Below are 26,054 nucleotides of genomic sequence, written 5' to 3' on the forward strand. Positions count from 1 at the left end.
TCCTCCCTCCCATAGACTCAACAAACATAGACGAGGCGACGGCTGTATTGTGATATGATATATTTGGTCTATGAGTCCCAGGGTTTGTTTCCAGAAATCACCAATGTGTCCACACTCCCACATAACATGTATCAAATGGGCATCATCCTGTCCACACCTAACACATTGTGCATTTGGTCTAAGTCCCATCCTGAATGATAGGCTGGGAGTTTTATATACCTTGTGGATGAGATATATTTGGGAAAGTCTTTGGCACTCAGAGACCGCCAGCTTAGGGACTTGTTCTAGAATGTCGGACCACTGGTCTTCTGTCAAGGGGCCAACGTCCCATTCCCATTTGCTTTTAACAATCAATGGGTGCACTTCCAAATGGGCAGATAGTAATTATTTGTATAGTTCAGAAATAAGACCCTTAGAGGACTCAGATGTAAGTAGGATATGTAATGTTTGATTATGTGTCACTGTCACCGGGTTGGTCCTCCTCTGTCTTTCCAGTGCGTGCCTCAGCTGTAAATACTGATAAAAGAAGACATGCGGAAGGTGAAACTCTGTTCTCAATTGCTCAAAACTCTTAAGAATATTATTTTGTAGTATTTGTGACACTATATGGATCCCTTTATCTTCCCATCCTCTGAACCCCACGAATTTTTTAATTCCTGGCAAGTCCGGATTCCACCAGAGTGGCCAGAACTCCGTAGGCCCATTTATCCCCAAAAGAGACTTACCCCTGTCCCATACCCTAAATATCATAGCCAATGTGGGATATCAAGCTCCATTTATCTGTCTTTGTCCCACATCCAACCGGCAACCCGAATATTTCCATACCGATCCCTCTCTCACTATATCACCACTGGTATCATACGCTCCTTCTTTGCCCCAACCCCTAAGATGTTGCATCTGGGAGGCTATATAGTATATATATATAGGTTTGGTACCGCCAGTCCTCCCTCCTCCTTTCCCCACTGTAGCACTACCAATCGAATCCTAGCCTGTTTTTTCTTCCAGATAAGTTCCCGGAATAAGGTATTAATTTTGGCAAAAAATTCCCTACGTATCCACAATGGAGAATTATGTATAAGATATAGTAATTGTAGCATCATTACCATTTTTATTAAGTTAGATCTACCGATATTTGATAGCGGCAAGCGACACCAGGTGTGTACCTTTGCTCTAAACCGCTGCAACAGGGGTTCCAGATTCAGAGCATGGAAATCCTTCGGAATTGGGCTGACAGTTACTCCCAAATATTTAAAATTCTTGGACCACAGGAACTGGGATCTGCAAGTCCGAGAAACCCACCGGGAGAGGGTCCAACGTCATTAAAGCCGACTTGGACCAGTTAATTCGAAGGCCAGACCTCCGCCCAAATTCTCGAATGATATCCATTGCCGGCAAAATCGAGGAATGTACCCTGTCTAGATATAAGAGTAGGTCATCCGCATATAATGATATTTTCTGCTCCACTGCTCCACACCTAAATCCCGTTACCTCCCTGGACTTCCGTATTGCCACTGCCAATGGCTCCACTGCAGTAGCAAATAGCAAGGGCGAGAGCGGGCACCCCTGTCTAGTACCTCTTCCAAGAGGAAAAGACTCAGAGACCCTGCCATTAACCCTAACCTTCGCCACCGGTGAGTCGTATAGTAGCTTCACCCAAGTTATAAATCCATATAAATGTCCAAAACCCATTTTCCGAAGTACCGCCCACAAATACCCCCATTCTAAGCTATCGAACGCCTTAGCGGCGTCTAAGGACAAAATTGCCCTTTCCCCGGCTTCTCAGAACTATGTTGAATCCCCAAATATAATTTTCTGAGGTTCATAGATGTGGCATTACATGGAATAAATCCTGTTTGATCATTCTGTGTAATAGATGAGATGACTCGGGACATCCTATTGGCGAGCACCTTGGCCAGTAATTTAACATCTGTTGGTAGTAGAGAGACTGGGCGGTACGAATCCGGGATCTCTGGATCTTTTCCGGGTTTTAATATTAAGACTATTAAAGCTTCCCTCATAGAGGGCGGGAGGACCCTCTGCCTTTCAGCCTCTTCAAATACTTTCAGTAGTCTAGGTAGCAGTAAGGGTGCATAAGTTTTATAAAACTCGCCAGGCAGGCCATCCGTTCCCGGAGCTTTTTCATTTTGTGTCTGGCCAAGTGCTTCCTCCAACTCTTCCAACAGGATGTCTCGATCCAACAAATCCTTTTCTTCGTCAGTCATTGTGGGAAGAGAGAGATCTTCCAAGTACTGTTCCACAGCGGTTTCCGTAAGGTCACAGTCTGATGTGTATAGCCGCATATAATACCTCTTTATCTCCCTCACTATATCCTCACTTTCCGTTACAAGGTCACCAGACTCCGTCTTCATCCTATTTATATATGAAGATCCCTCCTGTGCCCTAATAACCGTGACTAGTAGGTGCCCTACTCCCTCCCCCTCTATGAAATATTTCTGCTTGAGGAAGTAACATTTATTTGCTGCCGCCGACATGAGATTTTCTTTGAGTGACGTTTGTGCCTTCTCTAGAGTGTTTTTCGTTTCCTCTGTCGGGTTGAGCACCACCGCAGCCTCCGCAACAGATACTTCCTGAATCAGACTTTGGGTGTAGCGTCTGTTATGGTTTTTACGTATGCATATTTCTCTGATATAGATGCCCCTCACTACGGCTTTCATAGAGTGCCAGACTATGTGTGATGGCGCAGATCACTCATTATGTTGAAAGTATTCCATAATATTATCATGTAAGGATCACCCTATGAGCTGGATCCAGAAGGGATTAAGTTTCCAGATAGGCCTAGACAGGGTGAGGGGGTTTCCCCATGAAAGTGTAACATGTAGTGGTGAGTGATCAGATACGCTTCTAGGTAGATAGGCCACCGTTTGTACATATGAGGTCATAATTCTGTGCCCAATAGCCAGGTCTATCCGTGACATAGTGTGGTGGGAGCTAGAGTAGCAGGAGAATTGTTTGGTTGTGGGGTGTTTGGCGCGCCAAAGGTCTACCAAACCCAGCTCTGTCAGCATTCTAGCAAATGAAGTTGGAGCGGCGTCCTCCGATATGTTCCCCGAGTGTAGTTTATCTAGATAGGAGATTTTAATAACTATTTACATCCCTATCAGAAGAGTCGGCGCAGGAGGAAGGGAATCTAAAGAAGGGAATTTTGTTTACTTACCGTAAATTCCTTTTCTTCTAGCTCCTATTGGGAGACCCAGACAATTGGGTGTATAGCTTCTGCCTCCGGAGGCCACACAAAGTATTACACTTTAAAAAGTGTAATCCCTCCCCTCTGCCTATACACCCTCCCGTGGATCACAGGCTCCTCAGTTTTGGTGCAAAAGCAGGAAGGAGAAAACTTATAATTGGTCTAGGGTAAATTCAATCCGAAGGATGTCCGTAGAACTGAAAACCATGAACCAAAATAACAATTCAACATGAACAACATGTGTACACAAAAGAACAACCAGCCCGAAGGGAACAGGGGCGGGTGCTGGGTCTCCCAATAGGAGCTAGAAGAAAAGGAATTTACGGTAAGTAAACAAAATTCCCTTCTTCTTTGTCGCTCCATTGGGAGACCCAGACAATTGGGACGTCCAAGAGCAGTCCCTGGGTGGGTAAAAGAATACCTCAATAAAAAAGAGCCGAAACGGCCCCCTCTTACAGGTGGGCAACCGCCGCCTGAAGGACTCGCCTACCTAGACTGGCGTCTGCCGAAGCATAGGTCTGCACTTGATAGTGTTTCGTGAAAGTGTGCAGACTAGACCACGTAGCTGCCTGACACACCTGCTGAGCCGTAGCCCGGTACCGCAATGCCCAGGACGCACCCACGGCTCTGGTAGAATGGGCTTTCAGCCCTGAAGGAAGCGGAAGCCCAGAAGAACGGTAGGCTTCGAAAATCGGTTCCTTGATCCACCGAGCCAAGGTTGACTTGGAAGCCTGCGAACCCTTACGCTGGCCAGCGACAAGGACAAAGAGCGCATCTGAACGACGCAGGGGCGCCGTGCGAGACACGTAGAGCCGGAGTGCTCTCACAAGATCCAAAGAGCGCAAATCCTTTTCACACTGGTGAATTGGATTAGGGCAAAATGAAGGCAAGGAGATATCCTGATTGAGATGAAAAGGGGATACCACCTTAGGGAGAAATTCCGGGACAGGACGCAGAACCACCTTATCCTGGTGAAACACCAGGAAGGGGGCTTTGCATGACAGCGCTGCTAGCTCAGACACTCTCCGAAGTGATGTGACTGCCACTAGAAAGGCCACCTTCTGCGAAAGACGTGATAGAGAGACATCCCGCAGCGGCTCGAAAGGTGGTTTCTGAAGAGCCGTTAGCACCCTGTTAAGATCCCAGGGTTCCAGCGGACGCTTGTAAGGTGGGACTATGTGGCAAACTCCCTGCAGGAACGTGCGGACCTGCGGAAGCCTGGCTAGGCGCTTTTGAAAAAATACGGAGAGCGCCGATACTTGGCCCTTGAGAGAGACAAGTGACAAACCCTTGTCCATTCCGGATTGAAGGAATGAAAGAAAAGTGGGTAAGGCAAACGGCCATGGAGTAAAACCGTTATTAGCGCACCAGGATAGGAAGATTTGCCAAGACCTATAATAGATCTTGGCGGACGTAGGCTTCCTGGCCTGTCTCATGGTGGCAATGACATCCTGAGATAACCCTGAAGACGCTAGGAACCAGGACTCAATGGCCACACAGTCAGGTTGAGGGCCACAGAATTCAGATGGAAAAACGGGCCTTGTGACAGCAAGTCTGGGCGGTCTGGAAGCGCCCACGGTTGACCCACCATGAGATGCCACAGATCCGGGTACCACGACCGCCTCGGCCAGTCTGGAGCGACGAGAATGGCGCGACGGCAGTCGGACCTGATCTTGCGTAACACTCTGGGCAGCATCGCCAGAGGAGGAAACACATAAGGCAGTCGAAACTGCGACCAATCCTGAACTAACGCGTCCGCCGCCAGAGCTCTGTGATCCTGAGACCGTGCCATGAATGCCGGGACTTTGTTGTTGTGCCGTGACGCCATGAGATCGACGTCCGGCGTTCCCCAGCGGCGACAGATCTCTCGAAACACGTCTGGGTGCAGAGACCATTCCCCCGCATCCATGCCCTGATGACTGAGAGAATCTGCTTCCCAGTTTTCTACGCCCGGGATGTGAACTGCGGAGATGGTGAAGGCTGTGGCTTCCACCCACTGCAGAATCCGTCGGACTTCCTGGAAGGCTTGACGACTGCGAGTGCCGCCTTGGTGGTTGATGTATGCGACGGCAGTGGCGTTGTCCGACTGGATACGGATCTGCCTGCCCTCCAGCCACCGATGAAAAGCCAATAGGGCTAGATACACTGCCCTTATCTCCAGAATATTGATCTGAAGGGATGACTATCGGAGTCCAGGTTCCCTGAGCCCTGTGGTGGAGAAAAACCGCTCCCCACCCTGACAGGCTCGCGTCCGTGGTGACCACAGCCCAGGTTGGGGGTAGGAAGGATTTTCCCTGCGATAGAGAATTGGGAAAGAGCCACCACTGAAGTGACGTCTTGGTTGCAAGGGAAAGAGAGACGTTCCTGTCGAGGGAAGCCGACCTCCTGTCCCATTTGCGGAGAATGTCCCATTGGAGTGGCCGAAGATGGAATTGCGCGAACGGGACTGCCTCTATAGCTGCCACCATCTTCCCCAGGAAGTGCATGAGGCACCTCAAGGGGTGTGACTGACTCCGAAGAAGGGATTGCACCCCTGCCTGCAGAGAAAGCTGTTTGTCGCTCGGAAGCTTGACTAACGCTTGCTGGGTATGAAACTCCATTCCAAGGTACGTCAGTGATTGGGTCGGTGTCAACTTGGATTTCGGGAAGTTGATGATCCACCCGAACTGCTGGAGAGTCGCCAGAGCGACAGATAGACTTTGTTGACACGCCACCCGAGACGGGGCCCTGACTAGGAGATCGTCCAAGTAGGGAATCACCGAGTGGCCCTGAGAATGCAGGACCGCCACAACGGATGCCATGACTTTGGTGAAAACCCGTCGTGCTGTCGCCAAGCCGAAAGGCAATGCCACGAACTGGAGGTGTTCGTCCCCGATGGCGAAACGCAGGAAACGTTGATGCTCGGGTGCGATCGGTATATGGAGATAAGCATCCTTGATGTCGATCGATGCTAGGAAGTCTCCTTGTGACATTGAGGCGATGACCGAGCGGAGAGATTCCATCCGGAACCGTCTGGTTCTCACATGTCTGTTGAGTAGCTTGAGGTCCAGAACGGGACGGAATGACCCGTCCTTTTTTGGCACCACGAACAAGTTGGAGTAAAATCCGCGACCACGTTCCTGAAGGGGAACGGGGATCACAACTCCTTCCATCTTTAGAGCGGCTACTGCCTGAAAAAGTGCGTCGGCCTGAGTGGGGGGCGGAGAGGTTCTGAAGAAGCGAGCCGCAGGACGAGAGCTGAACTCTATCCTGTAACCATGAGACAGAATGTCTCTCACCCATCGGTCTTGAACATGTGGCCACCAGGCGTCGCCAAAGCGGGAGAGCCTGCCACCGACCGAGGATGCGGTCAGGGGAGGCCGAGAGTCATGAGGAAGCCGTCTTGGAGACAGTGCCTCCTGCGGCCTTTTGTGGGCGAGACTTGGATCGCCACGCATAGGAGTTCCACTGGCCTTTCTCCGGCCTGTTGGACGAAGAGGATTGGGACTTGGCGGAGGGACGAAAGGACCGAAATCTCGATTGAACCTTTCTCTGTTGAGGTCTCTTAGGTTTGGCCTGGGGTAAGGAGGAATCCTTTGCTTTGGATTCCTTAATAATCTCATCCAATCGTTCGCCAAACAAACGGTCGCCAGAAAACGGCAAACCGGTTAAGAACCTCTTGGAGGCCGAGTCTGCCTTCCATTCGCGCAGCCACATGGCCCTGCGGACTGCCACAGAGTTAGCGGATGCTACAGCTGTACGGCTAGCAGAGTCCAGGACGGCGTTCATGGCGTAGGATGAAAAGGCTGACGCCTGAGAGGTCAAAGACGCAACTTGCGGAGCAGAATTACGTGTGACAGCATTAATCTCAGTCAGACAAGCCGAGATAGCTTGGAGTGCCCACACGGCTGCAAAGGCCGGGGCAAAAGATGCGCCCGTGGCCTCATAGATGGACTTCACCAGGAGCTCTATCTGTCTGTCAGTGGCATCCTTTAGCGATGAGCCATCTGCAACTGATACCACGGATCTAGCCGCCAATCTTGAGACTGGAGGATCCACCTTGGGACAGTGAGCCCAACCCTTAACGACTTCAGATGGGAAGGGGTAACGCGTGTCAGTGAGGTGCTTAATAAAGCGCTTGTCCGGGACCGCTCTGGGCTTCTGGACAGCGTCTCTGAAGTTAGAGTGATCGAAAAACGCATTGCGTGTACGTTTGGGGAACCGAAACTGGTGTTTCTCCTGCTGAGACGCCGACTCCTCTACAGGAGGAGGCGGGGGAGAGAGATCCAACACCTGGTTGATGGACGAGATAAGATCATTTACTAAGGCGTCCCCTTCAGGTGTATCAAGGTTAAGGGTGACGTCAGGGTCAGAGCCCTGAGCTGCGACGTCCGCCTCGTCCTCCAGAGAGTCCTCAAGCTGGGAACCCGAGCAGCGTGAGGAAGTCGGGGAAGATTCCCAGCGAGCCCGCTTAGCCGGTCTAGGACTGTGGTCCGGGCAGGAGTCCTCCGCCTGAGACCTAGGGGCCAACCTGGGAGCGTGCTGCGGCGCGGACCGAGAGGGGCCTGGAGGCGACGAGCCAACAGGGGCCGGGGCCTGTGAAAGGACCGGTCTGGACTGCAAAGCTTCTAGCAGCTTGGAAGACCATTTGTCCATAGACTGAGCCATGGATTGTGAAAGTGACTCAGAGAGTTTCTCAGCAAAAGAGGCGAACTCTGTCCCTGCCGCCTGGACAGGGGGAGCAGGGGGGTCTACATGAGCCGAGGGGCCCACTAGTGTCCGAGGCTCCGGCTGAGCAAGCAAAACAGGGGTCGAGCATTGCTCACAGTGAGGGTAGGTGGAACCCGCAGGTAACATAGCCCCACAAGAGGTACAGGCCGCAAAAAAACCCTGTGCCTTAGCAGCTTTGCTCCTTGTGGACGACATGCTGTTGTCTCCTAGGAGAGTGATCACTGAGGGTATATGGGAAAAAGGGGTATACAGCCCGATCGAACAGATATATATATATATACGTATCTATTCCGGCACCCTAGGGGGACCAGCACCGGGTGACCGGTGTGGCTTACCGACCGCTAACAAGCGGAGTGTGTCCTCCAGATTCCCTGCCTTAGATCCCCCGGAGCTGCAGAGCTGTTCACTGAGAATCCTCCACCGGCAGAATGCCAAAAAATGGTTGCCGGAGCTCTCAGGGGGGGAGTGGAGCCGTGGGCGGCGCCAGGAAAGTGCGGGAATCTGGGGTCCCCACAGTGATCAGTGAGGGGGGAGGAAAACATGCAGGATGCTCCAGCCCTCACATCCGACGTCAGGTCGGTAATCCCGCCCTTACCCCTGACAGGCAGGCCCGGGGGCGGGATTTTTGCGACTAGGCCGCGATGAAGCCGGGGACTAAATTTGAGACCGCGCCCAACAAGCAGGCACGGTCGGCGCGGAAGTCCACCGGCCTTCTCAATTCAGCAGCTGCCGCGGCTTCCGGGAAGAAGGTGCGCTCCCTGCACAGTCCCCAATGGGGACACAGAGTACCTTTGAGTTGCAGGGCCCGGTCCCTGAGGTTGAAGAGGCTCCGGTCCGGCAGGTTCCCACAGGGGCTGCGGAGGGAGCACGGTCCCAGTAAATGGATGACCGCTTAGGATCCCACTTCTCCCAGAGCCGCTAAGGGATGGTGAAGGAGACGGCATGTGGCTCCAGCCTCTGTACCCGCAATGGGTACTTCAACCTTAACAACACCGCCGACGTAGTGGGGTGAGAAGGGAACATGCCGGGGGCCCCGTGGGGGCCCTCTTTTCTTCCAACCGACATAACTAAGTATGAGAATGCATGAGTGGATGTGTGCCTCCTTCCACACAAAGCATAAAACTGAGGAGCCAGTGATCCACGGGAGGGTGTATAGGCAGAGGGGAGGGGTTACACTTTTTAAAGTGTAATACTTTGTGTGGCCTCCGGAGGCAGAAGCTATACACCCAATTGTCTGGGTCTCCCAATGGAGCGACAAAGAAATAGACAATATCCTTTTTACCGGTTCGACTGAATACGGTGGAGGGATATATATCGCAACCAGAATAAATTGTATACCATACACCGTGCAAAGTAAACAGACAAATCTGCCCCCAGGGTCAACCACTGATTTGGTACATGAGAACGGGATGGATTTGTGCACCAACACACTCACACCCAGTGCATGGGTCGAGTATGTGGAATTATATTCATGTGTGATCCATCCCTTCCTCAGCCAATGAACATTATCTCTTACCATGTGGGTCTCAGATAGACATAAAATAGCCGGGAAAAATTTCTGTGAGTAAATATAGCGCATCTCTTATTCTCATCCCCGAGCCCCCTAACATTCCACGCGGCGCTGTACTTTATAATGTGATTGTACGATACAGAGCGATACTACAAAGCAGCAAAAATATGAGCACCCCAAAAAGAGCGGAGTCAACACGAGCGCCCCAATAAGAGAGGGGGTAACACGAGCACCCCAAGAAGAGAGGGGGTAGCGTGACCGCCCCAAGAAGAGAAGGGGTAACACGAGCGCCCCAAGAAGAGCAGGGGTAACACAAGCGCCCCAAGAAGAGCAGGGGTAACACAAGCGCCCCAAGAAGAGCGGGGGTAACACGAGCGCCCCAAGAAGAGCGGGGGTAACACGAGCGCTCCAAGAAGAGAGGAGGTAACACGAGCGCCCCAAGAAGGGAGGGGGTAGTGTGACCACCCCAAGAAGAGAGGAGGTAACGTGACCACCCCAAGAAGAGCGGGGGTAACATGAGCGCCCCAAGAAGAGCAGGGGTAACACAAGCACTCCAAGAAGAGCGGGGGTAACACGGGCACCCTAAGAAGAGCAGGGGTAACACGAGCACTCCAAGAAGAGTAGGGGTAACACGAGTGCCCCAAGAAGAGCGGGGGTAACACGATCACCTCAAGAAGAGCAGGAGTAACACAAGCAACCCAAGAAGAGCGAGGGTAACACGAGCACCCCAAGAAGAGCGAGGGTAACACGAGCACCCCAAGAAGAGCAGGAGTAACACAATCACCTCAAGAAGAGCAGGAGTAACACAAGCAACCCAAGAAGAGCGAGGGTAACAGGAGCACCCCAAGAAGAGCGAGGGTAACACGAGCACCCCAAGAAGAGCGGGGGTAAAATGAGCACCCCAAGAAGAGCGGGGGTAACACGAGCACCCCAAGAACGGGGGTAACGAGCACCCCAAGAAGAGCAGGGGTAACACGAGCGCCCCAAGAAGAGCGGGGGTAACACGAGCACCCCAAGAAGAGCGGGGGTAATATGAGCGCCCCAAGAAGAGAGAGGGTAACGTGAGCGCCCCCAAGAAGAGCGGGGTAATGAGAGTGCCCCAAGAGCAGCGGGCATAACATGAGCATCCTGAGAAGAGCGGGGGTAACATGAGCGCCCCAAGAAGTGCGGGGGTAACAGGCTCCGACACTGGATCTTCAGGCTACGTGTTTTATACACAATTGGTGTCTTCATCTGGCCAAACCCAGTGACAGTGCACGAAATCGTAAAAATGACTCCTTTTTCCATTCTTCACCCGTATTTCCCTTTTGTCCTTTAGCCCTGGAATCACACGGCCATCGTCTGCCGGCACCTAAGCCAGGGAGACGCGTATGACCGACCAGGATATGATGGTGGAGGGTCTATAGACTGTATAAGACATTTCACTCTGGATACCAGTTTACATATAACGCTCCCCTGATGGTGGCGGTAACACAACACTGGATCCCTTAGTATCCTTTTTACCTTGGTTAGTTCCTGGCTCCGGGCATCGTCTGGCTTTTTGGGGTGCAGGTTGCTTTCAATGCTGCTCCTAAATCCTGGGTAGATGAAGCCGCTCGGCGTCATCCATTCCTCTCTAGACTTTGCTGCTCGTTTTTCCATTTCCTCTATGACATCTACTGGACTCAGGGTAGCGGATTGGTAATCCAGACAGTAGGAGTATCTGCAGTTTGGTTCCTGTAAGAAAAACAATTATTTTGAAAGTAAAATACATTTTTTGGTGTAAGTTTAATAATCAGGAGGAGGTGTACCGCCCCCGTGCGAGCAGCCGGGCTGCTGCCGCTCGGATCCAGATCCGCGGTGGCTCGAGGGGTCTCCGGACCCGGGGGTCGCGCGGCCACTCGATTAAAAGAAGGGGGGGAGAGGGGGGTGATATGTACAGGGTTTTTTTGGAAAGTTCATGACTCCACCCACGGTGCGTGGTAATGTGAGGGACCACTCTGCCGTTGGGGAGCCCGGTGACGATGGTGCGGCAGCCTGATGTTTAACCCCTCCGTGGGTAGGGGGTTTGTGTCCCGGGGCCCGTTGATGATGGATGGTGTTTGGGTGCCGTTGGGGGATAGGTGCAGGAAGTTTCCAATGTACTCACTCAGTCAAAGAATAACCACACTGACAGCTTGTAAACCAGAATTCTGAGCACCACTGTAGCCTGCGGGGAGCACGCCTGGATCCGCACCCCTGGTGTTGTTGTTGGTCTGTGGCCCTATTCCTGGCACCTTCGTCTTGATTGGACCCGTTGGTATGAAACTCTCCGGGTCCCGCTCACCCGTATGGCTAAAGGAGTGAGCTTGCTCTCAGGGTTCACGCGTAGGATTTCTTTGGACTGTAGTGGGAAAGTCCTATCCCATCGGTGCGCTAGTACCCCGATTTTGGAGCGGCTTGGGGATGACACTTGAAGTCTTCACCCCCGTCGGGTAAATTACCGGAACGCGTGAAGCTACTTTCCGGCCTGGGGTCCACGTACCCAGTCGTGCCCTGGCCCCTGCCCGGTGATAGCTCAAGGCCGCCGGCTGCCCTCCTCGGCAGTCCGTGCCCCTTGACAATGTCCCCTGCGACCGGGTTCCAGCTCCTACCAGGCCCAGACCAACGTCTGCCACCTAGTACACAGGAACTCTCCTCCGTGGCCTCTCCTCACGAGAGCCACTTCACCTCCACCTCTCCTTCACTCTCAACTGTCCTCACTTTCTCCTCACCAATCCCCCATGTGGGTGGCCCTATTGCCTTCAGGCCCCCCAATGGTGTGTCTGGTAGGTTCAAGTGGGAAGTGTTCTAGGATTTTGATTGGCCAAGCTGTTAGCAACACCAAAGAACCAGGACCCGTAACCAAGGAGGGTGGATACTGTGCAGAAGGGCAGATTGCACAGTACCCTGTGACGACCTGATAGGGGGCACCACATAACGTGTGTCTGTGACGCCCTGGCCTAGGAGTGCTGGACTGGACTTCCTCTGAAAAGCTGCCAGGTAACATTACAGCCGATTGCTGCCGAGGCGTCTATATGGCCGAGCTCACGAGTCCAGTTAGAACAGATCCAGGCTGTCTGTTAGAACAGATCCAGTAGCAAAAAAGTTCTGGAAACACAACTTTTTTTTTCCCAAAACGGACAAGAAAGTTGTGTTTCCAGACGTTTTTGTGGCACTGGTTTTGCTGCTGGATCCGTTCTTTCAGCCTAAGAAAGGGCCGGTGTCTGATTATTACCCCCTGAAGAGACGGTCACTAAAACAAACCCCGTCTACATGAAGCCACGTGGGATGACGCGCCATGAGCCTTCATTATGCTGCTCTCAGATGAAGTAGCAAACACCTGCTGACAGATTCCCTTCACTATTTTCCTGCAGATAAGGACACTCTTATTTTAGGGTGACTAACCTCAGCCATTTTCTGCCTTAACCTCTTGTGTGCCAGCTCTGTAGAGTTGAGTGCTTGTGAGCTGTAGTTGTGAACAGACGTGCCATCCACAGGAACAATCTCCACGTACTCCACTTCAGGCTTTCTCACTTGTCTGCTCATCTGCCAAACTCGGTCAATGTTTGTCTGTAAGAAGAAGGGAAGATTTCATACAGCAATCCTGGCCGAGAGAGAAGACCAAGGCTGAGGTCAGACACTGTTCACATTGGAGGCTTCACTCAGATGCAATTACAGGAACAATCCTAATATAACCCCAAATCAATTCACATCAAGATATCAAATCTGGTGTAAGACCCCCTCCCCCACACAGAGCATGGCAGTGCAGGCTGTGGCCTCAGACATCTGCACTCTCCTGATTCGCATCTTGCTTTGCGTTTTGCCAGTGTCCTCGTCTCTCCAGACTCCATGAAGGCAGGATGAGGACCCAATGTCCTGTGTGCAACCTGCGCTCACAGCACAACCCCGAGCAACTCGAGGGGCATTCACCAGACAAAACTGCCAGGGCCACCACTGCAGGCTGCGCACGTTAGGCCGGCTTCCACATCCTCCAGCTGGAGCAATGTGCTGCGGGGCCAGCCATGTCTGTGGAGGCTGTTAGGTAATGCCAGGCCTTACACTGGAGTAGTGATCCTCCTGGCCTATACAATTCCTGGAAGATAAAGGCATTGATGCCATTTACTGGCCCTCACGTTCCTCAGCCCAGAAACAGCGGACAACCTCTGGGACTTTATTCCTCCAATGCTGCGGAGTACCACCAAAGACTGGTCAGGAGCTCAGAGGTCAGTCCTGGACTGGGAGGAGATCCTCCAGGACACCATCTGCCGTCCCATGCCTACCCGTTGTACAGCGTGCACACAGGCACACGAGGCCATTACACACCATGGAGTGATGACGTTCATACAGATCGGATACAACTTTTGGGTTAGATTTTTCGTGGTCACTTGGAATCCAGCCCTCAGCTTGTGGATGATTTTGGGATCCACTGACCAATGATTCATCATTCTGATGGGATGATTTATGTGTTCCCTTAATTATTTGGAGCGGTGTGTTTGTCAATATGACGTTTTCCTTGGTGGAAACCATTGTATGCCCATGGCATCCTGCGTACAGACTGGTGTGTATCGAGTGATGGATCAGTCATGGACTCCTAGAATATGACTATAATGGAGACCAAGAGGCATATGTCAGCCGAGCTGCTTCTCCTGAGGCAGCAATATATAAATATATCTGATATCACTACACCATTCTCAGTAATGGCGGTATTCAAAGTATCGGTCTCTCATATATTCAGACCCTCACCCTATTGTCATAGTTTAGGTCAGGCTGATTCATGGTAAATACCACGGGGTGACCCCAGAACTGGGGCAGCAAATAAAAATACCATTACTACCTGTGTACTGGCATTCTGGAAAATCACCAATGGAGACTCGAGTGACGGTCATCTGTGCACAGCGAGTCCCAGAGCAGCCATCGGGGCCCGAGACCAATAATCCCCAATCATTCCTACAAGAAGGGGCGGTAGCCCCCAATACCGTCACCTGATAAGGAGGAAGCCTATAAATACCCCTTCCTGGCCTCAGATCCACAGTGATCAAAGGATGGGGCACATTACTACAGGGGATAAGGATGGGTCACATTACTACAGGATGGGGACAAGGATGGGCCCATTACTACAGGATGGGGACAAGGATGGGCCCATTACTACAGGATGGGGACAAGGATGAGCACATTACTACAGGATGGGGACAAGGATGGGCCCATTACTACAGGATGGGGACAAGGATGGGCCCATTACTACAGGATGGGGACAAGGATGGGCCCATTACTACAGGATGGGGACAAGGATGGGCCCATTACTACAGGATGGGGACAAGGATGGGCACATTACTACAGGATGGGGACAAGGATGGGCCCATTACTACAGGATGGGGACAAGGATGGGCCCATTACTACAGGATAGGGACAAGGATGAGCACATTACTACAGGATGGGGACAAGGATGGGCACATTACTACAGGGGATAAGGATGGGTCACATTACTACAGGATGGGGACAAGGATGGGCCCATTACTACAGGATGGGGACAAGGATGGGCCCATTACTACAGAATGGGGACAAGGATGGGCCCATTACTACAGGATGGGGACAAGGATGGGCCCATTACTACAGGATGGGGACAAGGATGAGCACATTACTACAGGATGGGGACAAGGATGGGCCCATTACTACAGGATGGGGACAAGGATGGGCCCATTACTACAGGATGGGGACAAGGATGGGCCCATTACTACAGGATGGGGACAAGGATGGGCCCATTACTACAGGATAGGGACAAGGATGAGCACATTACTACAGGATGGGGACAAGGATGGGCCCATTACTACAGAATGGGGACAAGGATGGGCCCATTACTACAGGATGGGGACAAGGATGGGCCCATTACTACAGGATGGGGACAAGGATGGGCCCATTACTACAGGATGGGGACAAGGATGGGCCCATTACTACAGGATGGGGACAAGGATGGGCCCATTACTACAGGATGGGGACAAGGATGGGCCCATTACTACAGGATAGGGACAAGGATGAGCACATTACTACAGGATGGGGACAAGGATGGGCCCATTACTACAGGATGGGGACAAGGATGGGCCCATTACTACAGGATGGGGACAAGGATGGGCCCATTACTACAGGATGGGGACAAGGATGGGCCCATTACTACAGGATGGGGACAAGGATGGGCCCATTACTACAGGATAGGGACAAGGATGAGCACATTACTACAGGATGTGGACAAGGATGAGCACATTACTACAGGATGGGGACAAGGATGGGCCCATTACTACAGAATGGGGACAAGGATGGGCCCATTACTACAGGATGGGGACAAGGATGGGCCCATTACTACAGGATGGGGACAAGGATGAGCACATTACTACAGGATGTGGACAAGGATGAGCACATTACTACAGGATGGGGACAAGGATGAGCACATTACTACAGGATGGGGACAAGGATAGGCACATTACTACAGGATGTGGACAAGGATGAGCACATTACTACAGGATGGGGACAAGGATGAGCACATTACTACAGGATGGGGACAAGGATGGGGCCATTACTACAGGATGGGGACAAGGATAGGCACATTACTACAGGATGGGGACAAGGATGAGCACATTACTACAGGATGGGGACAAGGATGAGCACATTACTACAGGATGGGGACAAGGATGGGCCCATTACTACAGAATGGGGACAAGGATGGGCCCATTACTACAGGATGGGGACAAGGATGGGCCCATTACTACAGGATGGGGACAAGGATAGGCACATTACTACAGGATGGGGACAAGGATGGGCCCATTACTACAGAATGGGGACAAGGATGGGCCCATTACTACAGGATGGGGACAAGGATGGGCCCATTACTACAGGATGGGGACAAGGATGAGCACATTACTACAGGATGGGGACAAGGATGAGCACATTACTACAGGATGGGGACAAGGATGGGCCCATTACTACAGAATGGGGACAAGGATGGGCCCATTACTACAGGATGGGGACAAGGATGGGCCCATTACTACAGGATGGGGACAAGGATAGGCACATTACTACAGGATGGGGACAAGGATGGGCCCATTACTACAGAATGGGGACAAGGATGGGCCCATTACTACAGGATGGGGACAAGGATGGGCCCATTACTACAGGATGGGGACAAGGATGAGCACATTACTACAGGATGTGGACAAGGATGAGCACATTACTACAGGATGGGGACAAGGATGAGCACATTACTACAGGATGGGGACAAGGATAGGCACATTACTACAGGATGTGGACAAGGATGAGCACATTACTACAGGATGGGGACAAGGATGAGCACATTACTACAGGATGTGGACAAGGATGAGCACATTACTACAGGATGGGGACAAGGATGAGCACATTACTACAGGATGGGGACAAGGATGAGCACATTACTACAGGATGGGGACAAGGATGAGCACATTACTACAGGATGGGGACAAGGATGGGCCCATTACTACAGGATGGGGACAAGGATGAGCACATTACTACAGGATGGGGACAAGGATGGGCCCATTACTACAGGATGGGGACAAGGATGAGCACATTACTACAGGATGGGGACAAGGATGGGCACATTACTACAGGATGGGGACAAGGATGGGCCCATTACTACAGGATGGGGACAAGGATGGGCCCATTACTACAGGATGGGGACAAGGATGAGCACATTACTACAAGATGGGGACAAGGATGGGCACATTACTACAGGATGTGGACAAGGATGAGCACATTACTACAGGATGGGGACAAGGATGGGCACATTACTACAGGATGTGGACAAGGATGGGCCCATTACTACAGGATGGGGACAAGGATGAGCACATTACTACAAGATGGGGACAAGGATGGGCACATTACTACAGGATGTGGACAAGGATGAGCACATTACTACAGGATGTGGACAAGGATGAGCACATTACTACAAGATGGGGACAAGGATGGGCACATTACTACAGGATGTGGACAAGGATGAGCACATTACTACAGGATGGGGACAAGGATGGGCACATTACTACAGGATGGGGACAAGGATGGGCCCATTACTACAGGATGGGGACAAGGATGAGCACATTACTACAGGATGGGGACAAGGATGAGCACATTACTACAGGATGGGGACAAGGATGAGCACATTACTACAGGATGGGGACAAGGATGGGCCCATTACTACAGGATGGGGACAAGGATGGGCACATTACTACAGGATGGGGACAAGGATGAGCACATTACTACAGGATGGGGACAAGGATGAGCACATTACTACAGGATGGGGACAAGGATGAGCACATTACTACAGGATGGGGATAAGGATGGGCCCATTACTACAGGATGGGGACAAGGATAGGCACATTACTACAGGATGGGGACAAGGATGGGGCCATTACTACAGAATGGGGACAAGGATGGGCCCATTACTACAGGATGGGGACATTACTACAGGATGGGGACAAGGATGGGGCCATTACTACAGAATGGGGACAAGGATAGGCACATTACTACAGGATGGGGACAAGGATGGGCACAATACTACAGGATGGGGAGAAGGATGAGCACATTACTACAGGATGGGGACAAGGATAGGCACATTACTACAGGATGTGGACAAGGATGAGCACATTACTACAGGATGGGGACAAGGATGAGCACATTACTACAGGATGGGGACAAGGATGAGCACATTACTACAGGATGTGGACAAGGATGAGCACATTACTACAGGATGGGGACAAGGATGAGCACATTACTACAGGATGGGGACAAGGATGGGCCCATTACTACAGGATGGGGACAAGGATGAGCACATTACTACAGGATGTGGACAAGGATGAGCACATTACTACAGGATGGGGACAAGGATGAGCACATTACTACAGGATGGGGACAAGGATAGGCACATTACTACAGGATGTGGACAAGGATGAGCACATTACTACAGGATGGGGACAAGGATGAGCACATTACTACAGGATGTGGACAAGGATGAGCACATTACTACAGGATGGGGACAAGGATGAGCACATTACTACAGGATGGGGACAAGGTGGGCACATTACTACAGGATGGGGACAAGGATGAGCACATTACTACAGGATGGGGACAAGGATGGGCCCATTACTACAGGATGGGGACAAGGATGAGCACATTACTACAGGATGGGGACAAGGATGGGCCCATTACTACAGGATGGGGACAAGGATGAGCACATTACTACAGGATGGGGACAAGGATGAGCACATTACTACAGGATGGGGACAAGGATGGGCCCATTACTACAGGATGGGGACAAGGATGAGCACATTACTACAGGATGTGGACAAGGATGAGCACATTACTACAGGATGGGGACAAGGATGAGCACATTACTACAGGATGGGGACAAGGATGAGCACATTACTACAGGATGGGGACAAGGATGGGCCCATTACTACAGGATGGGGACAAGGATGAGCACATTACTACAGGATGGGGACAAGGATGGGCACATTACTACAGGATGGGGACAAGGATGAGCACATTACTACAGGATGGGGACAAGGATGAGCACATTACTACAGGATGGGGACAAGGATGAGCACATTACTACAGGATGGGGACAAGGATGGGCCCATTACTACAGGATGGGGACAAGGATAGGCACATTACTACAGGATGGGGACAAGGATGGGGCCATTACTACAGAATGGGGACAAGGATGGGCCCATTACTACAGGATGGGGACATTACTACAGGATGGGGACAAGGATGGGGCCATTACTACAGAATGGGGACAAGGATAGGCACATTACTACAGGATGGGGACAAGGATGGGCACAATACTACAGGATGGGGAGAAGGATGAGCACATTACTACAGGATGGGGACAAGGATAGGCACATTACTACAGGATGTGGACAAGGATGAGCACATTACTACAGGATGGGGACAAGGATGAGCACATTACTACAGGATGGGGACAAGGATGAGCACATTACTACAGGATGGGGACAAGGATGAGCACATTACTACAGGATGGGGACAAGGATAGGCACATTACTACAGGATGGGGACAAGGATGAGCACATTACTACAGGATGGGGACAAGGATGGGCCCATTACTACAGGATGGGGACAAGGATGAGCACATTACTACAGGATGGGGACAAGGATGAGCACATTACTACAGGATGGGGACAAGGATGAGCACATTACTACAGGATGGGGACAAGGATAGGCACATTACTACAGGATGGGGACAAGGATGAGCACATTACTACAGGATGGGGACAAGGATAGGCACATTACTACAGGATGGGGACAAGGATGGGGCCATTACTACAGAATGGGGACAAGGATGGGCCCATTACTACAGGATGGGGACAAGGATGGGGCCATTACTACAGAATGGGGACAAGGATAGGCACATTACTACAGGATGGGGACAAGGATGAGCACATTACTACAGGATGGGGACAAGGATGAGCACATTACTACAGGATGGGGACAAGGATGAGCACATTACTACAGGATGGGGACAAGGATGGGCCCATTACTACAGGATGGGGACAAGGATGAGCACATTACTACAGGATGGGGACAAGGATGGGCCCATTACTACAGGATGGGGACAAGGATGAGCACATTACTACAGGATGGGGACAAGGATAGGCACATTACTACAGGATGGGGACAAGGATGAGCACATTACTACAGGATGGGGACAAGGATAGGCACATTACTACAGGATGGGGACAAGGATGGGGCCATTACTACAGAATGGGGACAAGGATGGGCCCATTACTACAGGATGGGGACAAGGATGGGGCCATTACTACAGAATGGGGACAAGGATAGGCACATTACTACAGGATGGGGACAAGGATGAGCACATTACTACAGGATGGGGACAAGGATGAGCACATTACTACAGGATGGGGACAAGGATGGGCACATTACTACAGGATGGGGACAAGGATGGGCCCATTACTACAGGATGGGGACAAGGATGGGCCCATTACTACAGGATGGGGACAAGGATGGGCCCATTACTACAGGATGGGGACAAGGATGAGCACATTACTACAGGATGGGGACAAGGATGGGCCCATTACTACAGGATGGGGACAAGGATGAGCACATTACTACAGGATGGGGACAAGGATGGGCACATTACTACAGGATGGGGACAAGGATGGGCACATTACTACAGGATGGGGACAAGGATGAGCACATTACTACAGGATGGGGACAAGGATGGGCCCATTACTACAGGATGGGGACAAGGATGAGCACATTACTACAGGATGGGGACAAGGATAGGCACATTACTACAGGATGGGGACAAGGATGGGCCCATTACTACAGGATGGGGACAAGGATGGGCCCATTACTACAGGATGGGGACAAGGATGAGCACATTACTACAGGATGGGGACAAGGATGGGCCCATTACTACAGGATGGGGACAAGGATGAGCACATTACTACAGGATGGGGACAAGGATGGGCCCATTACTACAGGATGGGGACAAGGATGGGCCCATTACTACAGGATGGGGACAAGGATGAGCACATTACTACAGGATGGGGACAAGGATGAGCACATTACTACAGGATGGGGACAAGGATGGGCACATTACTACAGGATGGGGACAAGGATGGGCACATTCTACAGGATGGGGACAAGGATGGGCCCATTACTACAGGATGGGGACAAGGATGAGCACATTACTACAGGATGGGGACAAGGATGGGCACATTACTACAGGATGGGGACAAGGATGAGCCCATTACTACAGGATGGGGACAAGGATGGGCCCATTACTACAGGATGGGGACAAGGATGGGCCCATTACTACAGGATGGGGACAAGGATGGGCCCATTACTACAGGATGGGGACAAGGATAGGCACATTACTACAGGATGGGGACAAGGATGGGCCCATTACTACAGGATGGGGACAAGGATGGGCCCATTACTACAGGATGGGGACAAGGATAGGCACATTACTACAGGATGGGGACAAGGATGGGCCCATTACTACAGGATGGGGACGAGGATGGGCCCATTACTACAGGATGGGGACAAGGATGGGTCCATTACTACAGGATGGGGACAAGGATGAGCACATTACTACAGGATGGGGACAAGGATGGGCCCATTACTACAGGATGGGGACAAGGATGGGCACATTACTACAGGATGGGGACAAGGATGGGCACATTACTACAGGATGGGGACAAGGATGGGCCCATTACTACAGGATGGGGACAAGGATGGGCCCATTACTACAGGATGGGGACAAGGATGGGCCCATTACTACAGGATGGGGACAAGGATGGGCCCATTACTACAGGATGGGGACAAGGATAGGCACATTACTACAGGATGGGGACAAGGATGGGCCCATTACTACAGGATGGGCACATTACTACAGGATGGGGACAAGGATGGGCACATTACTACAGGATGGGGACAAGGATGGGCCCATTACTACAGGATGGGGACAAGGATGAGCACATTACTACAGGATGGGGACAAGGATGGGCCCATTACTACAGGATGGGGACAAGGATAGGCACATTACTACAGGATGGGGACAAGGATGGGCCCATTACTACAGGATGGGGACAAGGATGGGCCCATTACTACAGGATGGGGACAAGGATGGGCCCATTACTACAGGATGGGGACGAGGATGGGCCCATTACTACAGGATGGGGACAAGGATGAGCCCATTACTACAGGATGGGGACAAGGATGGGCACATTACTACAGAATGGGGACAAGGATGAGCACATTACTACAGGATGGGGACATTACTACAGGATGGGGACAAGGATGGGCCCATTACTACAGGATGGGGACAAGGATGAGCACATTACTACAGGATGGGGACAAGGATGGGCCCATTACTACAGGATGGGGACAAGGATGGGCACATTACTACAGGATGGGGACAAGGATGGGCACATTCTACAGGATGGGGACAAGGATGAGCACATTACTCCAGGATGGGGACAAGGATGGGCCCATTACTACAGGATGGGGACAAGGATGAGCCCATTACTACAGGATGGGGACAAGGATGGGCACATTACTACAGGATGGGGACAAGGATGAGCCCATTACTACAGGATGGGGACAAGGATGAGCACATTACTACAGGATGGGGACAAGGATGAGCAAATTACTACAGGATGGGGACAAGGATGGGCACATTACTACAGGATAGGGACAAGGATGGGCCCATTACTACAGGATGGGGACAAGGATGGGCACATTACTACAGGATGGGGACAAGGATAGGCACATTACTACAGGATGGGGACAAGGATGAGCACATTACTACAGGATGGGGACAAGGATGGGCACATTACTACAGGATGGGGACAAGGATGAGCACATTACTACAGGATGGGGACAAGGATGGGCACATTACTACAGGATGGGGACAAGGATGAGCACATTACTACAGGATGGGGACAAGGATGGGCACATTACTACAGGATGGGGACAAGGATGAGCACATTACTACAGGATGGGGACAAGGATGGGCACATTACTACAGGATGGGGTCAAGGATTGGCCCATTACTACAGGATGGGGACAAGGATGAGCACATTACTACAGGATGGGGAACAAGAGAGGCACATTACTACAGGATGGGGACAAGGATGGGCCCATTACTACAGGATGGGGACAAGGATGAGCACATTACTACAGGATGGGGACAAGGATGGGCACAATACTACAGGATGGGGACAAGGATGGGCACATTACTACAGGATGGGGACAAGGATGGGCACATTACTACAGGATGGGGACAAGGATGAGCACATTACTACAGGATGGGGACAAGGATGGGCACAATACTACAGGATGGGGACAAGGATGGGCACATTACTACAGGATGGGGACAAGGATTGGTACATTACTACAGGATGGGGACAAGGATGAGCACATTACTACAGGATGGGGAGAAGGATGGGCACATTACTACAGGATGGGGACAAGGATGGGCACATTACTACAGGATGGGGAGAAGGATGGGCACATTACTACAGGATGGGGAGAAGGATGAGCACATTACTACAGGATGGGGAGAAGGATGAGCACATTACTACAGGATGGGGACAAGGATGAGCACATTACTACAGGATGGGGACAAGGATTAGCACATTACTACAGGATGGGGACAAGGATGGGCACATTACTACAGGATGGGGACAAGGATGGGCACATTACTACAGGATGGGGACAAGGATGGGCCCATTACTACAGGATGGGGACAAGGATGGGCACATTACTACAGGATGGGGACAAGGATAGGCACATTACTACAGGATGGGGACAAGGATGGGCCCATTACTACAGGATGGGGACAAGGATTAGCACATTACTACAGGATGGGGACAAGGATGGGCACATTACTACAGGATGGGGACAAGGATGGGCACATTACTACAGGATGGGGACAAGGATAGGCACATTACTACAGGATGGGGACAAGGATGGGCCCATTACTACAGGATGGGGACAAGGATGAGCACATTACTACAGGATGGGGACAAGGATGGGCACATTACTACAGGATGGGGACAAGGATGGGCACATTACTACAGGATGGGGACAAGGATGGGCACATTACTACAGGATGGGGACATTGCTACAGGATGGGGACAAGGATGGGCACATTACTACATGATGGGGACAAGGATGGGCACATTGCTACAGGATGGGGACAAGGATGGGCACATTACTATTACTTCTACTTCTAGACTTGCCCTCAGCCTTTAACACTGTCAACCACTCCCTTCTATTACAGATCCTCTCTTCCTTGGTGTCAGAGACCTCGCCCTCTCTTGGATCTCTTCATACCTTTCCAATCGCACTTTTAGTGTCTCCCACTCCCACACAACCTCTTCAACATGTCACTTATTCCGTGCGCTTTGGATGCAGGCCCCGCTCTGTCTATGGCGGGGGATGCATCCAGAGCGCATGAAATCGGCTTTTCACTGCATTCATTACGCAGTGTTTCTGCAGCGATTTGACGCGCACATGTGCTGTTCAAATTGCTGCAGAAATTTCTGCAGGGGCACAACGCAACGTGGGCACATAACCTTATTCTGCTGCCCGACTGATTCACCTCTCTCCTCAATACCACCCTGCTTCTCCTCACTGCAAATCCCTCCACTGGCTCTCAATTCCCCGCAGTATCCAATTATCCAATTCAAACTAATACTGACCTACAAAGCCATCCATAATCTGTTTCCTCCGTATATCTCCGAACTAATCTCCCGCTACACTCCAACACTTAATCGCCGGTCCTCCCAAGATTTCCTTCTCTCCTCCTCTCTCATTCGCTCCTCATGCAACCGCCTCCAAGACTTCTCCCGAGCATCCCCAGTCTCCTGGAACTCGCTGCCTCAACACGTCAGACTATCTGCTACACTCGCAAGCTTCAAACGGAACCTGAAAACTCATCTGTTCAGGAATGCCTATAATCTACAATGACCTCACTGCTTCACCACCACCACCACAGCTACTGCTTCACCACCACCACCACAGCTACTGCTTCATCACTGTGCGGAGCTGCCGCCCCTTCACCACCGTGCGGAGCTGCCGCCCCTTCACCACCGTGCGGAGCTGCCGCCCAACCAACACCCCACCTATTGTCTCCTCCCCAAAATCCTATAGAATGCATGCTCGCAAGAGCAGGGTCCTCTTCCCTCTGTACCAGTCTGTCTACTGTAACTTGTATATGTATTCTTATGTAACCCCCTTCTCGTGTACAGCACCGGGGATCAATGGTGCTCTATAAATAAATAATAATTACTACAGGATGGGGACAAGGATGGGCACATTACTACTTGGTACAAGAATGGACACACTACTACAGGGTGGGGACAAGATGGGCACATTACCACAGAGGACAAGGATGGGCACATTACTACAGGGGACAATGAAGGGCACATTACTACAGGATGAGGACAAGGATGGGCACATTACTGCAGAGGACAAGGATGGGCACGTTACTACAGCCAACAAGATGGGCACATTACTATAGGCGACAAGGATGGGCACATTACTATAGGGGACATGACTGCTGGTTGGGAGGAGGAGAAAAGATAATCATTATCTCCTCTCCCCCCCAACAGTCATCATAATGACTGATGCGGGAGGGGGAGAGGATATGATGACTGTTGGGGTGGAGAGGAGATAATGATTATCTTTTCTCCCCCTCCCCCAGCAGTCATTATCAGATATGTTTTTGTTATTAGAGCTCCAAATATCACAAAATTATGGATTTTTCGAGAAGCGACACACCACCCGAGTTATGCTCAATTTCTTTTAACAAATTTTGACACACCAAGCTCAAATGGTTGGCCATCAATGCCCTAGGGGTATGTGCACCGGAGTCTTTCTGGAGCAGAAACACAAAGTATTTTAGTAATTCTGAATTTCCTAGGAGGATTTGAAGAGTCTAAACAAATTCAGAGCAGAAAGCAGCTTCTGTTAATCATCAACGATCACGATATGCAAAGACGATAGTGTAGTGCTATTCTATTATACCAGCGAGAGACATTGGTGCGGCGCTGGGGCCCA

At 51.3% G+C, this 26,054-nt stretch overlaps 1 protein-coding gene across 3 annotated transcripts in view; it reads right to left on the reverse strand.

The window, feature by feature from the left end:
* CFAP92 (cilia and flagella associated protein 92 (putative)) overlaps positions 1-26,054 on the reverse strand; it is a 168,868-nt gene that overhangs the window by 18,724 nt on the left and 124,090 nt on the right. For all 3 annotated transcript variants that reach the window (XM_075321247.1, XM_075321248.1, XM_075321250.1), the window contains 2 exons: positions 12,831-12,995; positions 10,929-11,141 (listed from right to left, as the gene is read on the reverse strand). In XM_075321247.1, the coding sequence (XP_075177362.1) occupies positions 10,929-11,141; positions 12,831-12,995 (378 nt within the window). The remainder of the gene's footprint in view (positions 1-10,928; positions 11,142-12,830; positions 12,996-26,054) is intronic.

This window comes from Anomaloglossus baeobatrachus, chromosome 8 (assembly GCF_048569485.1).
Source record: "Anomaloglossus baeobatrachus isolate aAnoBae1 chromosome 8, aAnoBae1.hap1, whole genome shotgun sequence".
Lineage (NCBI taxonomy): Eukaryota > Metazoa > Chordata > Amphibia > Anura > Aromobatidae > Anomaloglossus > Anomaloglossus baeobatrachus.